General features: G+C 48.9%; 2 protein-coding genes across 2 annotated transcripts in view; both read right to left on the bottom strand.

Moving 5' to 3' along the window:
* tm6sf2b (transmembrane 6 superfamily member 2b) overlaps nt 1-7,190 on the bottom strand; it is a 37,247-nt gene extending 30,057 nt beyond the window's left edge. The window contains exons 1-3 of the mRNA XM_086004361.1: nt 6,914-7,190; nt 3,688-3,791; nt 374-471 (exon numbers count right to left, since the gene is read on the bottom strand). Of these exons, the coding sequence (XP_085860487.1) occupies nt 374-471; nt 3,688-3,791; nt 6,914-7,005 (294 nt within the window). The 5' untranslated portion in view covers nt 7,006-7,190. The remainder of the gene's footprint in view (nt 1-373; nt 472-3,687; nt 3,792-6,913) is intronic.
* A 1,989-nt stretch (nt 7,191-9,179) lies between these two features.
* Nucleotides 9,180-17,302, bottom strand: part of sugp1 (SURP and G patch domain containing 1) — a 34,990-nt gene continuing 26,867 nt past the window's right edge. The window contains exons 12-14 of the mRNA XM_086004360.1: nt 16,111-16,256; nt 13,891-14,020; nt 9,180-9,967 (exon numbers count right to left, since the gene is read on the bottom strand). Coding sequence (XP_085860486.1) covers nt 9,941-9,967; nt 13,891-14,020; nt 16,111-16,256 — 303 coding nt within the window. The 3' untranslated portion in view covers nt 9,180-9,940. The remainder of the gene's footprint in view (nt 9,968-13,890; nt 14,021-16,110; nt 16,257-17,302) is intronic.

Raw genomic sequence — 17,302 nt, 5'->3', positions numbered from 1 at the left:
TTTAGTGATGTTGGTTGAGGGATAAATATTGGCCCAGGACACCGGGGAGAACTCCCCCCTGCTCTTCCTTGAAATAGTGGCCGTGGGATCTTTTACATCCACCTGTGAGAGCAGACGGGGCCTCGGTTTAACGTCTCATCTGAAAGACGGCACCTCCGACAGTGCAGCACTCCCTCAGCACTGCACTGGGAGTGTCAGCCTAGATGTTTGTGCTCAAGTCTCTGGAGTAGAGGGAAGGGCCTGAAATATCCACGAGGTTCTCCAATGGGAGATTGGCAGGACCGCCAGAGAAATGGACTGAATGCCGGCGGGAGATCGAGAGAACGTGACGGGAATTCTCCCCAGCGTCTGTAACTGAACGTTTCGAACCAACCTCCTTCAAGTAAAATCCCATGAATCCTTTGATGTAGCCGTCCTGTTCCAGGGAGATAATTAAATCTACGACACTTGTGAAGGAGAACACAGCGAAGGCTGCAACAAAAGGTAAGAAGTTACTCAATAATCCCCCGTCACACTCACTGTCACACTCTCCCCGTCACACTCTCCCCGTCACACTCTCCCCGTCACACTCTCCCCGTCACACTCTCCCCGTCACACTCTCCCCGTCACACTCACCCCGTCACACTCACCCCGTCACACTCACCCCGTCACACTCTCCCCGTCACACTCTCCCCGTCACACTCTCCCCGTCACACTCACCCCGTCACACTCACCCCGTCACACTCACCCCGTCACACTCACCCCGTCACACTCACCCCGTCACACTCACCCCGTCACACTCACTGTCACACTCTCCCCTTCACACTCTCCCCGTCACACTCTCCCCGTCACACTCTCCCCGTCACACTCACTGTCACACTCTCCCCGTCACACTCTCCCTATCACACTCACTGTCACACTCTCCCCGTCACACTCTCCCCGTCACACTCTCCCCGTCACACTCTCCCCGTCACAATCACTGTCACACTCTCCGTCACACTCTCCCCATCACACTCACTGTCACACTCAGTCACACTCTCCCCATCACACTCACTGTCACACTCTCTCCGTCACGCTCTCCCCGTCACACTGTCACACTCACTGTCACACTCTCCCCGTCACACTCACTGTCACACTCTCTCCGTCACGCTCACTGTCACACTCTCTCCGTCACGCTCTCTCCGTCACGCTCTCCCCGTCACACTCTCTCCATCACACTCTCTCCATCACACTCTCTCCATCACACTCTCTCCATCACACTCTCCCCAGTCAACATGAAGTTGATGGGCACAGCACTGACTGATCCGTAGATCTGCCAGTCGATGGAAGAAAAAAATTCTTCTGGGGATTTACTCCTCTTTTCCATGCCCCCTAGTTCAGTGCTCACAGTTTGCATCAACACCAATCATTGTCCATGGCCTCTCACCAGGGCTTGCTGGTCCAATTTTGGTACAGCCCAAATCTTCGTTCCCTTAAGTCCAAGGGACGCAGACTTGAACTGGCGGACAACTGGTTTAGCCATTCACCGCCTGATCTGGCTGGACCACATAAAGCATTATCGGGCCCTGCTCTCGTCTGCCAAAACTGCTCACTATTCCAGGAACATCCGTGAATGCAAAGATAAACCCCGGCTCCTATTCTCCACTGCTCACCGTCTTCTTAAACCCCTCTCCCCTGTCTCCTCCACCCTCACCTCTGATAACAAGTGTGAGGAGCTCATGGATTTCTTTGTCTCTAAGATTGAGGCCATCTGTTCAGCTGCCTCTGCCACTTCCCTTCCTTCCCCTAGCCCACTGGGCCAAACTTCCTCTAAGGTTCCCCCCTGCCCTAGCCCTGAACTCACATCTTTCTCCAGTTTCTCTCCGACCTCCCCTCATGACCTCTCCGCGCTCATCTTGTCCATGAGACCCACTTCCAGCTCCCTCGACCCTATTCCCACCAAACCGCTGACCACCCAACTTCCTTTTCTGGCTCCCATGTTAGCGGATATTGTTAATGGTTCTCTCTCCTCAGGTACTGTCCCCCTCTCCCTCAAATCTGCCATCATCGCCTCTCCTCAAAAAAACAAATCTTGATCCCTCCGTCCTTGCAAACTACCGCCCCATCTCCAACCTCCCTTTCCTCTCCAAAGTCCTTAAACGTGTTGTCGCCTCCCAAATCCGTGCCCATCTTTCCCGCAACTCCATGTTTGAATCCCTCCAATCAGGTTTCCGCCCTTGCCACTGTACTGAAACGGCTCTCATCAAAGTCACAAATGACATCCTTTGTGTCTGTGACAAAGGTAAACTATCCCTCCTCGTCCTTCTCGACTTGTCTGCAGCCTTTGACCCGGTTGACCACTCCATCCTCCTCCAACGCCTCTCCACCATCGTCCAGCTGGGTGGGACTGCACTCGCCTGGTTCCATTCTTATCTCTCTAATCGTAACCGGAGAATCTCCTGCAATGACTTCTCTTCCCGCTCCCGCATCGTTACCTCTGGTGTCCCCCAAGGATCTATCCTTGGCCCCTCCTATTTCTCATTTACATGTTGCCCCTTGGCGACATCATCCAAAAACACAGCGTCAGTTTCCACATGTACGCTGACGACACCCAGCTCTACCTCACCACCTCTTCTCTCGACCCCTCCACGGTCTCTAAATTGTCAGACTGCTTGTCCGACATCCAGTTCTGGATGAACAAACATTTTCTCCAATTAAATATTGGGAAGACCGAAGCCATTGTTTTCAGTCCCCGCCACAAACTCCGTTCCCGAGCCACTAACAACTGTCTGAGGCTGAGCCACACTGTTCGCAACCTTGGTGTCATATTTGACCCTGAAATGAGCTTCTGACCACATATCCACAACATAACAAAGACCGCCTATTTCCACCTCCGTAACATCGCCCATCTCCACCCCTGCCTCAGCTCATCCGCTGCTGAAACCCTCATCCATGCCTCTGTTACCTCCAGACTCGACTATTCCAACGCACTCCTGGCTGGCCTCCCACATTCCACCCTACGTAAACTTGAGGTCATCCAAAACTCGGCTGCCCGTGTCCTAACTCACACCAAGTCCCGTTCGCCCATCACCCCTGTGCTCGCTGACCTACATTGGTTCCTGGTTAAGCAGCGCCTCGATTTCAAAATCCTCATCCCTGTTTTCAAATCCCTCCATGGCCTCACCCCTCCCTATCTCTGTAATCTCCTCCAGCCTCACAACCGCTCCCCCCCTCCCCCACCCTCTGCGATATCTGCGCTCCTCCAATTCTGCCCGCTTGAGCATCCCCGATTTTAATTGCTCCACCAATGGCGGCCGTGCCTTCAGCTGCCTGGGCCCTAAACTCTGGAATTCCCTCCCTAAACCTCTCCGCCTCTCTCTCCTCCTTTAAGACGCTCTTTAAAACCGACCTCTTTGACCCAGCTTTTGGTCACCTGCCCTAATTTCTCCTTATGTGGCTCAGTGTCAATTTTTTTGTCTTATAATACAACTGTGAAGCACCTTGGGACGTTTTACGACGTTAAAGGAGCTATATAAATACAAGTTGTTGTTATTGTTTAGCAGTTGACCCAGATTCAGTTCGACACCAGTGTGAACACACGTGCAGCGACTGATCCTCCTTCAGATACCAGCGCAACTAAGAGCACCCCCCTGTGGTCAGACGGATTCTAAACCCCGATGGACCTCAGCCCTCTCCGCGGCGATCGAGCTGACCGTCCCAATCGCTTACCGTAAAACAGGGGGTCCTTGGGGGGGCTTCCTCCGACGAGCAGGTACATCGCCAGCAACAGGCCGAGGAGAACGCCAGCACCGGCGGCAAACACCATCACAGGACTTCGAAAGGGAAAGGGAGAAAAGAACCAGTCACTGGAGGTCCTGTGGAGGAGACAGCAACTGTCGGGAAAGGCGGAACGGGCGGGGGCTCTGTTCTCTGGAATGGAGAAGGCTGAGGGGTGACCTGATAGAGGTCTTTAAGATTACGAAAGGTTTCGATAGGGTAGACGTAGAGAAGATGTTTCCACTTATGAGAAAGACCAGAACTAGGGGCCATAAATATAAGATACAGGAAACTCTCGATTTACCGGCACCTAAATAACCGGAAATCTCTGTTAACCAGCAAAATTCAGGAGTAGGTTCAGGTAAGTTTTACTTCATATTAGTGGCAGTTCCTGGATCTGTGGTTGTGTAACCGGGGTTCCTGCACTTGTTGCTAAGCAACAGGGACGCTTGGTCTGTGGCCGGAGTTCCTGCACCTGTTGCTAAGCAACAGGGAAGCCTGGATTTGTTGCTGTGTACGGCACTCTCGTACCTTTTAACTATACCTCTCTGTAATCCGGACTTTTTGATAAACCGGCACCACGCCGGTCCCGTCGGTGCTGGATAATAAAGAGTTTCCTGTAGTCACTAATAAATCCAATGGGGAATTCAGGAGAAATTCTTTACCCAGAGAGTGGTGAGAATGTGGAACTCGCTCCCACAGGGAGTGGTCGAGGCAAATAGCGTCGATGCATTTAAGGGGAAGCTGGATAAACACATGAGGGAGAAAGGAATAGAAGGATATGGTGATAGGGTGAGATGAAGAGGGGTGGGAGGAGGCTCGTGTGGAGCAAAAACACCGGCACGGAGCAGTCAGGCCGAATGGCCTGTTTCTGTGCTGCAAGTTAAAATTGAATTCTATGGTAACTTCAGGAGTTGAAATGGCTGCAGTGATCAGCAAAAAGCCAAAACGCAGAGAGCTCGGAATCATCAGTTTACATTCACTTTTACACCTTTCACAGGTTTGTGGACACATTAATAGTCACGGCTTCAGAATACTGACAAATATACAAATCACAGGGATATACCCAGACTGAAATAATTCCCCCCGAGCCCAGTCTCACTACAGCCCCTCACTACATTGGCCTCTGACTGTGCTCAACAAAGAGAAAACTACAGCTCCGAGCTAAAGGTTTAAAGTCAAGACTGACACCAGAGTGCAAAGGTCGAGTGTGACACCTGCTGATAAATGGATCTGGCCACGTGGGAGCGCTCTGGAACTCTGACTGTCCACACAATATGAATCTTTCCCCTTTCCCTCACCACCTGCTCTGTGTAATCTGCTCGTCTGAATTCACAGAATCACAGAATCTACAGTGCAGATAGAGGCCATTTCGGCCCATCGAGCCTGCACCGACACATATCCCACCCTATCCCTGTAACCCCACGTATTTAATCCCCTAACACTAAGGGTCAATTTATCATAGCCAAATCAACCTAACCTGCACATCTTTGGACCCATGATGACTGCTGTGCCCTTATTGCACGCTTCTTTAATTTCCCTTTTAATGCCATCCCCAACCTCCACCTTACTGTTTGGAGGTCTATATACCACTCCCACTAATGTTTTTTTCCCCTTAGTATTTCTCAATTCTACCCATACAGATTCCACATCATCAGAGCTAATATCCTTCATTACAATTGTATTAATCCCTTCTTTAACCAGTAATGCTACCCCACCTCCCTTTCCTTTTTGCCTATCTTTCCTGAATATCGAATACTCCTGGATGTTGAGTTCCCAGTCTTGGCCATCCTTGAGCCACGTTTCTGTAATCCCAACCAAATCGTATTCGTTTACCTCTATTTGCGCAGCCAATTCATCCACCTTATTACAAATGCTCCTCGCATTAAGACACAAAGCCTTCAGGCTTGTTTTTTTAACGCTCTTAGACCTATTAGAATTATTATTTACTGTGGCCACGTTTGATTTAAACCGTTGATTTCTCTGACTGCCACTTTTGTTTTTCTCCTTCCTATCTTTTGCTTTTATCCCTGTTTTCCTTTCCTCTGTCTCCCTGCTCAAGTTCCCAACCCCCTGCCATTTTAGTTTAAACCCCCCCGAACAGTGCTAGCAAACCTCCCCGCAAGGATATTTGTCCCGCTCTGGTTCAGGTGCAACCCGTCCGACTTGTACAAGTCCCACCTTTCCCAGAAGCAGGCCCAGTAATCCAGGAAACTAAAGCCCTCCCTCCTGCACCAACTCTTTAGCCACGCATTCATCTGCTCTATCCTCCTATTCCTATACAGGTAGACTACCCTTTATCCGGACTTCCGAAAACCGAAACCCTCTAAAAACCGAAGGTTTTTTCGGTCAGCGTAAGTCGTGCGCACGACATGACCAGAGTGGCGCACGACTTACAGGCCTAGCCGGATAAGGGATAGTGTAGCATTTTTCCGCACTTCTGAAAACCGAAATCGCTCAGCGTAAGTGTACCAGCCTTTATCCGCACATCCGAAACCAGAAAACCTCTGAAAGCCGAAAGTGGAGCAAAGCATGACTTCTGAAAACAGTATTTAAAGTCGTTATTTATCCCACCCTTTCGGATAAGGGATAGTGTATCCTTTATCCGCACTCCCGAAAACCGAATTACCTCTGAAAACCGAAGTGTTTTCGCGCACCTTCCGAAATCCGAAATTTTCCTAAAACCAAAACACGGCTGGTCCCGAGGTTTTCGGATAAAGGATAGTCTACCTGTACTCACTAGCACGTGGCACCGGGAGTAATCCAGAGATTACAACCTTTGAGGTCCTGCTCTTTAATCTGCTACCTAGCTCCCTAAATTCTTGTTGCAGGACCTCAACCCTCTTCCTACCTATGTTGTTGGTCCCAATGTGAACCACGACCTCTGCCTGTTCACCCTCCCCCTTCAGAATGAGTTCACAGGCCCGTGCACTCTCAGACTCAGAGACCCTTGCACACGTGAGTTCACAGGCCCTTGCACACTCGGGCTCACAGGCCCGTGCACTCTCAGACTTAGAGACCCTGGCACACATGGGTTCACAGGCCCTTGCACTCTCAGACTTAGAGACCCTGGCACACATGGGTTCACAGGCCCTTGCACTCTCAGACTCAGAGACCCTTGCACATGTGGGTTCACAGGCCCTTGCACACTCAGACCTTTGCACACTCAGACTCTCACCTGTCCATGGCCGACAGCCTGTTGAGCAGCAGTGAGATGGGGATCGCGGTCAGAGACACCAGCAGTCCCACCGCTGCGGCGGCGAACCGCATCCTCGCTGCTTCCCGGAGACACGGCGGCGGCTTCCGGGCTCGGGTCGCTGTCGCTTTGACAAAGGTTCAGACTGAGCAGAGAGAGAGACCGGGAACACCCAGCCCCGGGGCATCGGGACAAAATCCAGCGACAGTGGGAGTGCTGGACTGGGCTGGACCTCAGTAAAGGGGAGTTAGTGAGGGAGCGGCATCTTCATGGAAACAACAACAACTACTTGTATTTATATAGCTACTTTAGTGAAACGTCCCAAGGCGCTGCACAGGAGTATTTTAAGACAAAACATTTGACACCCATCCACACAAGGATACATTAGGGCAGGTGACCAAAAGCTTGGTCAAAGAGGTCGGTTTTAAGGACCTTCTTAAAGGAGGAAAGTGGCGGAGAGGTTTAGGGAGGGAATTCCAGAGCTTAGGGCCGAGGCAACAGAAGGCATGGCCGCCAAAGGTTAAGCGATTATAATCAGGGATCCTCAAGAGGGCAGAATTAGAGGAGCGCAGAGGTCTCGGAAGAGGCGATTAGCGGCTGCCGCAGAGCCTGGTTCGGGGGTCCTGTAGCTTTCGAACTGTTAGTGACCCCCCTGAAGGCTCAATGACAAACTGGCTGGTGTATCACCGAGCAGATCCCAGGATCAGTCCTCGCCTGAGCAAAGTTATATAAGAACATAAGAATTAGGAGTAGGCCACACAGCCCCGCCACCATTCAATAAGATCATGGCTGATCTTCGTCCTCAACTGAAGCAGCCTGGGTACAATAGGCCTCAGTGCCACGGAGTCATGTTAAAATTCCCATCCTTGTTTTCAAATCCCTCCACGGCCTCACCCCTTCCTATCTCTGTAACCTCCTCCAGCCCTACAACTGCCAACCCCCCCCCCCCCCCGCCCCGCCCCAACCGAGATCTCTGCGCTCCTCCAATTCTGGCCTCTTGCGTATCCCCGATTATAATCGCTCCACCATTGGCAGCCGTGCCTTCAGCTGGCTGGACCCTAAGCTCTGGAATTCCCTCCCTAAACCTCTCCATCTTTCCTCTTTTAAGACGTTCCTTAAAACCTACCTATATGACCAAGCTTTTGGTCGCCTGTCCTAATATCTTATGCGGCTCGGTGTCAAATTTTGTTTGATAATCGCTCCCATGAAGCACCTGAGGATGTTTTACTATGTTGGAAAGGCGCTGTATAAATGCAAATAGTTGTTACTATAGGGGGCGGGGAGTCAGGGTTCCTGCTATCCAGTGAACCTGTGCGTGGGTGGCCAACGTGCGAGACAGGATCTAAAGCCATCCTTTGTTTCTTAACCTGTCTCATTACCATCTCCTTTTGCCTTGAATATCTCTTAATGTCTCTTACATAGAAGATAGGAGCAGGAGTAGGCCATTCGGCCCCTCGAGTCTGCTCCGCCATTTAATGAGATCATGGCTGATTCTCCAAATTCAGTACCCAGTCCCTGCTTTCTCCCCATACCCCTTGATCCCTTTAGCCTTAAGAAATATATCCAACTCCTTCTTGAATATATTTAATGAATTGGCCTCTACTGCCTTCTGTGGTAGAGAATTCCACAGGTTCACCACTCTCTGGGTGAAGAAATTCCTCCTCATCTCAGTTCTAAATGGCTTACCCCTTATCCTTAGACTGTGACCCCTGGTTCTGGACTCCCCGCTTCCGCCTTCCTTCCTATCACAGACCTTCCCTTGTGTTCTTTCACCCCCTCCCCCCTTTCCCAGCCCCTACACTTGCTTAAAAATCTGTTCCATTTCCTGCTTTTTTCCAGCTCTGACGAAAGGTCATCGACCTGAAACGTTAACTCTGTTTCTCTGTCTACAGATGCTGCCTGACCTGCTGAGTATCTCCAGCATTTTCTGTTTTTATTTCAGATTTCCAGCATCTGCAGTATTTTCTTTTCGCCTCACCTGTGTTGCCCCCTCCGTGGTCCAACTAATCTGCCAACGTTTCACTGTTCTGCAGGGATAAGTGAGTGGGTCCAGGCATTGGTTGGGCCATATTTAGAATAGGGCGTCGAATCGTAGAGTCGCTCCACTGCCACCACCCCACCGGAGATCAGCTCAGCCAACACGGGCCAGGAGTCAAACCTGGGACTTGCTCACCCGTGTAGCTCAATTACACTGTGACCATTGGGGAAAATGCAGAAACAGCCAGAATTTTTAAAAAAAAGACTCATGTTTATAATTAATAAATTTATTTATGCCCAAACATGCAACAGTTCCTACATTTTTGCAAGAAAATGTTCGAATGACCTTCTACTAGAGATTAAAAGGTTACTGAGCGACTATCAGAGATGTCCAAAATGGTTGAGATTTCACCTGCCGGATGTTGGCGCTCAGTAACACTCCCTCGGGTTCCCCTCGCAGTGTTTAAAGCAGCTACGCATTTGTTCACAGGGAAGGCAAAGAATTCCTCCCTCATCGACTGGGCCAGGATACATGAGACCAGAGCGAGATGCGCTGCAGTTTCCTCTTGCAGCTGAATCTCCACAGACATGGTGGGGGTGGGGGAGAAGGAGGGGGCTTGATTACGCTCCCCCCCCCCCCTCCCCATCCTCACAGTACCAGGACTCCGCACTGTAATAACTCTTACAGCCCTGAGAGATTCAGGACGATTTCCAGTGGCTGGGAACAGGACGAGACGTTAAAAAAAAACTTCATTTCATTTTGAGATTTTTTTTTTCTCTGCACAGTCCCCGGTCCCGTGTGACGAGGGAAAGGGGCTCCTTTTTGAGTCGGAAGGGAAACTGGGAAGAATGTGGCCTAATAGCAGCAGTACAGAAAGTTCCGGAACTGTTTATCAGGGAAATCCAACCCTTGCGTTCATCCCTTGTGAGCACGTTCATCTGATCGCTGTGCTGTCGAAGCACCAAACTAAACAGCACAGCCAAGGATTGACTGGTAAAGTCTCTTTACAGCTCTGGGTGGGAGTGCGGGAGTCAGTAATACGGCCTCCTTGGGTTGTTCTGAAACAAAGGAAAGATCCACGTTACTTCATACAAAACGACAGGCAGGAAAAGACCGGCTGGTCCGTCAAGCCTGCCCCACACTCCGTGATATCTGGAGCCTGACTAGACAATTCCTACCACCCTCTCCCGGGAGAGGCCAAAGAAAACAAAGAAAAACCCAGGGACAATAAGGAGGAAAAAATACTCTGGAAAATGCTCAAGTCCGCAGTGTGATGGAAAACTCACTCACCTGGACAGCTGGGATGAGTACAGAAATGGGACCCGTTTCCCTTAGCAGTGAGGTCAATAACCAGGGGGCAGAGATTTAACATAGAAACAATGAAAAATAGGAGCAGGAGTCGGCCATTCGAGCCTGCTCCACCATTCAATATGATCATGGCTGATCCTCTATCTCAATACCATATTCCTGCCCTCTCCCCATACCCCTTGATGCCCTTTGTGTCTAGAAATCTATCTATCTCCTTCTTAAATATATTCAGTGACTTGGCCTCCACAGCCCTCTGTGGTAGAGAATTCCACAGGTTCACCACCCTCTGAGTGAAGAAATTTCTCCTCATCTCAGTCCTAAATGTCCTACCCCATATCCTGAGACTGTGACCCCTCGTTCTAGACCCCCCAGCCAGGGGAAACATCCTCCCTGCATCCAGTCTGTCTAGCCCTGTCAGAATTTTATACGTTTCAATGAGATCCCCTCTCATTCTTCTAAACTCTAGTGAATACAGACCTAGTCGACCCAATCTCTCCTCATACGACAGTCCTGCCATCCCAGGAATCAGTCTGGTGAACCTTTGCTGCACTCCCTCTATGGCAAGTATATCCTTTCTTAGGTAAGGAGACCAAAACTGCACACAGTACTCCAGGTGTGGTCTCACTAAGGCCCTGTATAACTGTAGTAAGACATCCTTGCTCCTGTACTCAAATCCTCTTGCAATGAAGGCCAACATACCATTTGCCTTCCTAACTGCTTGCTGCACCTGCATGTTTGCTTTCAGTGACTGGTGTACAAGGACACCCAGGTCCCTCTGTACATCAACATTTCCCCATTTATCACTATTTAAATAATACTCTGCCTTTCTGTTTTTCTTACTGAAGTGGGTAACTTCACATTTATCCACGTTATACTGCATCTGACATGTATTTGCCCACTCACTCAACTTGTCTAAATCGCCTTGAAGCCTCTTTGCATCCTCCTCACAACTCACAATCCCACCTAGTTTCGTGTCGACAGCAAACTTGGAAATATTACATTTGGTTCCCTCATCCAAATCATTGATATATATTGTGAATAGCTGGGGCCCAAGCACTGATCCCTGCGGTACCCCACTAGTCACCGCCTGCCACCCCGAAAAAGACCCATTTATTCCTACTCTCTGTTTCCTGTCTGTTAACCAATTTTCAATCCATGCCAGTATATTACCCCCAATCCCATGTGCTTTAATTTTGCACACTAACCTCTTATGTGGGACTTTATCAAAGGCCTTCTGAAAATCCAAATACACCACATCCACTGGTTCTCCCTTATCTATTCTACCAGTTACATCCTCAAAAAACTCCAGTAGGTTTGTCAAACACGATTTCCCTTTCATAAATCCATGTTGACTTTGTCTAATCCAGTTGATATTTTCTAAGTGTCCTGTTATCACATCCTTTATAATAGACTCTAGCATTTTCCCTACTACTGATGTTAGGCTAACCAGTCTGTAGTTCCCGGTTTTCTCTCTCCCTCCTTTTTTAAATAGTGGGGTTACATTTGCCACCCTCCAATCTGCAGGAACTGTTCCATAATCTATAGAATTTATAGAAGATGACAACCATTGCATCCACTATTTCCATGGCTACCTCTGGGATGCAGATTATCAGGCCCTGGGGATTTATCAGCTTTCAGTCCCATTCATTACTCCAGCACTATTTGTTTACTAATACTAATTTCCTTTAATTCCTCCTTCTCACTAGACCCTTGGGTTCCCTACAATTTTTTGGAAGTTATTTGTGTCCTCTTCCGTGAAGACAGAACCAAAGTATTTGTTTAATTCCTCTGCCATTTCCTTGTTCCCCATTATAAATTCTCCCATTTCTTGACTGTAAGGGACCTACATTTGTCTTCACTAATCTTTTTCTTTTTACATACTTGTAGAAGCTTTTACAGTCCGCTTTTATGTTCCTTGCAAGTTTACTCTCATACTCTATTTTTCCCCTCTTAATCAATCTCTTGGTCCTTTTTTGCTGAATTCTAAACAGCTCCCAATCCTCAGGCTTGCTACTTTTTCTGGCAACTTTATAGGACTCCTCTTTGGATCTAATACTATCCTTAATTTCTTTTGTTAGCCATGGTTGGGCCGCTTTTCCTTTTGTGTTTTTGCGCCAGAAAGGAATGTATAACTGTTGCAATTCATGCATTCGTTCCTTAAATGTTAGCCATTGCCTATCCACCGTCATGCCTTTTAATGAAGCTCCCCAATCTATCATAGCCAACTCACTCCTCATACCATCGTAGTTTCCTTTGTTCAGATTTAGGACCATAGATTCAGATTGGACTTCTTCACTTTCCATTTTAATGAAGAATTCTATCATGTTATGGTCACTCTTCCCTAAAGGACCCCGTACAACAAGATTATTAATTAACCCCTTCTCATTGCACAATACCCAATCTAGGATAGCCTGTTCTCTAGTTGGCTCAACGTACTGGTCTAAAAATCCATCTCATACACACTCCAGGAATTCTTCCTCCACAGTATTATTGCTAATTTGGTTTGGCCAGTCTATATGTAGATTAAAGTCACCCATGATTACTGTAGTACCCTTGTTACATGTATCTCTAATTTCCTGTTTGATGCCGTCCCCTACATTACCACTACTGTTTGGAGGCCTATAGACAACTCCCACCAATGTTTTCTGCCCCTTGGGGCTTCTTAGCTCCACCCAGACTGAAGTAATTGGTAAAAGGATTAGAGGGGAGTTGAGGAGAACTTTTTTCACCCAGAGGGTGGTGGGGGTCTGGAACTCACTGCCTGAAAGGGTGGTCGAGGCAGAAACCCTCATCACATTTAAAAAGTACTTGGATATGCACTTGAAGTACCGTAACCTACAGGGCTACGGACCAAGAGCTGGAAAGTGGGATTAGGCTGGAGAGCTCTTTTTCGGCCGGCACGGACACGATGGGCTGAATGGCCTCTTTCTGTGGGGTAAGTTTCTATGATTCTAGGTGCAGCCACAAGAACAGACAAGAAGCTCGAACCAGCCAGGACAGAGCAATCCGCTCGATTGGTACCACTGGACTCAATATCCACCCCCTCCATCACCTGCGCACCGTGGCTACAGTGTGAGCGATCTACGGGGTTCACTGCACCAACTGGCCAAGATTACTTCAACAGCACCTCCTCCCCCGTGACCCCTCCCACCGAGGACAAGGGCAGCATCATCACCATCACCTCCAAGTCACACACAGAATCACACAGCACAAGAAGGAGGCCATTCGGCTCATCGTGCTGTGCCAGCTCTCTGTAAGAGTTATCCAATTAGGAACACAGGAACAGGAGTGGGCCAATGTTCCTTGTAATTTTTTTTTTGGTGCGCGACCCATTAAGTTTTTCGTGCAGGCGCGGTTATTTACATTGAGAAGTCCGTGAGCGGCCTGCGCGGGACCTCCAGCATGCTGTGCGGCCGCGCAGCTTAACGGAAACATTGCATTCAACCCCTTGAGCCTGTTCCGTCATCCAACAGAAAAGCAGCACCTTTTATTTTCAAATTTAAGATCTGAAGTTTAATAGATTTCGAGGTCTTTACGGAGAAGAGAAGGTGCTCAAATGATCTGAATAAATTCGATAAAGTTTGAGCGTTGCATACACAGAGCTCGCAACAAGAGAACGGCCAAAGCCACTCCCCGTTTTCCGCCCCGTGTGCGCGTTGTGGAGATCACCTACCAGCGGGTTGGGCCTGAACCTGTAGGCCAGCATCATACGCTTGCGGAATGCCTCATATTCATCATCGTCCTTACTCAGCTCTGCTGGGCGATCGACACCAAACCCAGCTCCGTCCACTGCCGTGGTGCCTCTGTGCAGGTTAAAAAAAAATACCATCACCAAAAGACTTACATTTATATAGTGCTATAACATCTTTCTCCCTGGTACCAGGGACGAGGGACTTCAGTTACACAGAGAGGCTAGAGAAGCTGGGATTGCTCTCCTTAGAGCAGAGAAGGTTAAAAGGAGATTTAATATTAAAATTACAAGGGGTTTTGATAGAGTAAATATGGAGAATCTGTTTCCAGTGGTAACCAGAGGACACAGATTTAAGATAATTGGCAAAAGAACCAGAGGGGAAGAAAGGAGATTTTTTTTATGCAGTGAGCTGTTGTGATCATAAATTTAGATTGTGATTCAATGAGCATGGGGACCCGCAGGATTGGGAAACGCGGGTGATCGCCCCACACCCCGCAAGGAATAACCTTGGCTGTGTTGAGAATCTAACATAATTCAGACCATGGCCTGTCGCTGTGGGATTTCCTGCTCCCGCCTCTTGGCCATCGCATCATTCTCACCAACTTCAGATGGGAGTCCAATTTGGAAAATGAAAATGAGGACAGGGAATTAAAATGGCTGTTACGCCGCGCGGCCAACTGAGCAGCATCCTCGCGACGCCGCCCCCGCCGTCCCCCCAACCCCATACTCGTGCCCCAGTTAGCAAAGCCTAACTTTACGGGGGAAATATTAAGGGCCTGCACTTAAAACAAGGCCCCAATTTTTGTGCGGCTCACACAAAAATTATATATTTTTTAAAAAAAACTAAAATAACAAAACAAAATTTAAACGGTCGGTAAGGGAAAACCAAACAGAAATTCCACGTGGTTTCTCCCGCCCGTGGAAGGCAGCCGATCAGTCTTTATAGACACCACAGCTGGGGGGGCGGAGGGTTCCCTCTTCTGCGCTCAGCTGCCTGGGATTTTCTAAAATCGTGGGGCTGGTGAATGCAGAAATGGAAAGTCCCAACCCACTAGTTCATGCCCAGATAACCCCAGAACGTGAGTTCAAAATGATCAGCCATGATCTCATTAAATGGCGGAGCAGGCTCAAGGGGCCAAATGGCCAACTCCTGCTCCTATCTTCTATGTTTCTATATGCACAAGCAGTTGGCGGCGTCCTGCCTTGCGTTCCTACTCACACTGGACATGTGCTTTTATAAACTCTTAAGGCCTGGAATAAGACCAAGGCCCAGTGACAGAGCCGCCAAGATTCTTGGCCTTGGGGACATATTTCCAAGTGCCTGGATGATGATCATCACCAGAAGCTACACGAGGAATGGGGGCCAACCTGGTGATTGCGTAGCTAACCGCTAATCACTCTTCACTGAACCCCTGCTGAAAAAGTAACAATACCTGGGCATTCTGGGGGGGGGCAGGATTGGGGTTGGCTGTGACACACACACCAAGAATTGGCACTTGTGTGAGATACAGGATGGGCTGCTAGCAGCTGCAGAGCCAACCCACTGAGCCGAGTGTCAGCGGTGGCTCCGCGGGCGGCACCCTCGCCTCTGAGTCAGAAGGTCATGGGTTCAAGTCCCACTCCAGAGACTTGAGCACAAAATCTGGGCTGACACGGAGGGGCAGTCTTTCGGATGAGACGTTAAACCGAATCCCCGTCTACCCTCTCAGGTGGACGTAAAAGATCCTAGGGCACTATTTCGAAGAGGAGTAGGGGCATTTGCCCCAGTGTCCTGGCCAATGTTTATCCCTCAATCAACATCACGAAAACAGATTATCTGGTCAATATCACATTGCTACAACAGTGACTACACTTCAAAAAGTACTTCATTGGCTGTAAAGCACTTTGGGATGTCTGGTGGTCATGAAAGGTGCTATATAAATGCAAGTCTTTATTTCTTATCCAAGTATAAATCAGCACCTTTGCAGGGGGGTAAAATATCTACCTGCTTTCCTCCCCTTTAAAGCTTATGTCACTGGACACTCCTAAAGCACGTACAAGGATAATGAGGAATGCTGTTCGTATTGTGGGTGTGCAGACATCTCAAAGCTCAGTCTCCTTCTCCTTAACCCAGCGCAGGCTGCACTGGCATTTCAACTCATGTTAACAGCACGGGTTCATTTCATAGATCAGAGCCTCGCGACCCATCACTCTGTTCCGTACCTGGGGACGGGAGCTCTGATGCCTTGTCCCTCAGAGCCCAGTCCATCGCCCTCTTTCCAGCCCATTTTCATCAGCATCTGGTAACCAATGTTCTCCACGGTAATTTTGAAATCCTTGTAGTCGGAGTAATCAGGCTCTCTGCCTTCCTGTGGGAGACAGACAAGACAACGTTGGGAGACAGACAACGTTGAAGCAGTCACACACACGGAATGATGGGGAGGGGAAGTGTGTGTGCACGCATGAATGTCAGTATACTTGTGGATGACTGTACACAATCACCCATGTGCTCGTTGACCTACATTGGCTCCCGGTCCTGCAACGCCTCGATTTTAAAATTCTCGTTCTTGTGTTCAAATCCCCCCATGGCCTCGCCCCTCCCTATTTCTGTAACCGCCTCCAGCCATACAACCCTCCCGAGATCTCTGCGCTCCTCCAATTGTGCCCTCTTGCACATCCCCGATTTTAATCGCTCATCCATTGGCGGCCAAGCCTTCAGCCACCTAGGCCCCAAGGTCTGCAATTCCCTCCGCCTCTCTACCCCTCTCTCCTCCTTTAAGACGCTCCTTAAAACCTACTTCTTTGACTTTTGGTCACCTGTCCTAATATATAAGTGGCTCGATGTCAATTTTTGTTGGATTACGCTCCTGTGACGCGCCTTGAGACGTTTTTATTACGTTAAAAGCATTATATAAATGCAAGTTGTGACGACCCACACGCTGGCGGTACCTTGCACTGAATATCATAGGAGCAAAGCCCGTGACTTCCTGACGTGCGCTAGCTACAATCGAGGCACTGCTAGCTGTGTGGGGCCTCGCAAAACTCACTCTTGTATGTACACATAGGGTCCAATCCTTACCAACATATTTCATCGAGAGAAAAGCCTGTCCTCCTGATTAAGGGTAGTGTGAATGAACTAAAAGTGGAATTGGAAAAATACAAGCGATGGAAGTCTCCTGTGTCTACTGACTGTAAGAGCGCAGCATGAAATGAGTTGGGCAATCTCAATCCAGTTCCTGGTGGACATAAGAACGAGGAGCAAAAATAGGCCATTCGGCCCCTCGAGTCTGCTCCGCCATTCAATAAGATCATGGCTGATCTTGGGCTCAAAGTCACTTCCCTGTCTGCTCCCCATAACCCTTCATTCCCTTATCTTGTAAAAATGTGTCTATCTCCACCTTAAATGTATTTAATG

This window comes from Somniosus microcephalus, chromosome 13, assembly GCF_052327205.1.
Source record: "Somniosus microcephalus isolate GS21.2 chromosome 13, FLI_Smic_1.0, whole genome shotgun sequence".
In the NCBI taxonomy this organism is placed as follows: Eukaryota; Metazoa; Chordata; class Chondrichthyes; order Squaliformes; family Somniosidae; genus Somniosus; species Somniosus microcephalus.
This window is presented reverse-complemented; position numbering and strand designations above follow the sequence as displayed.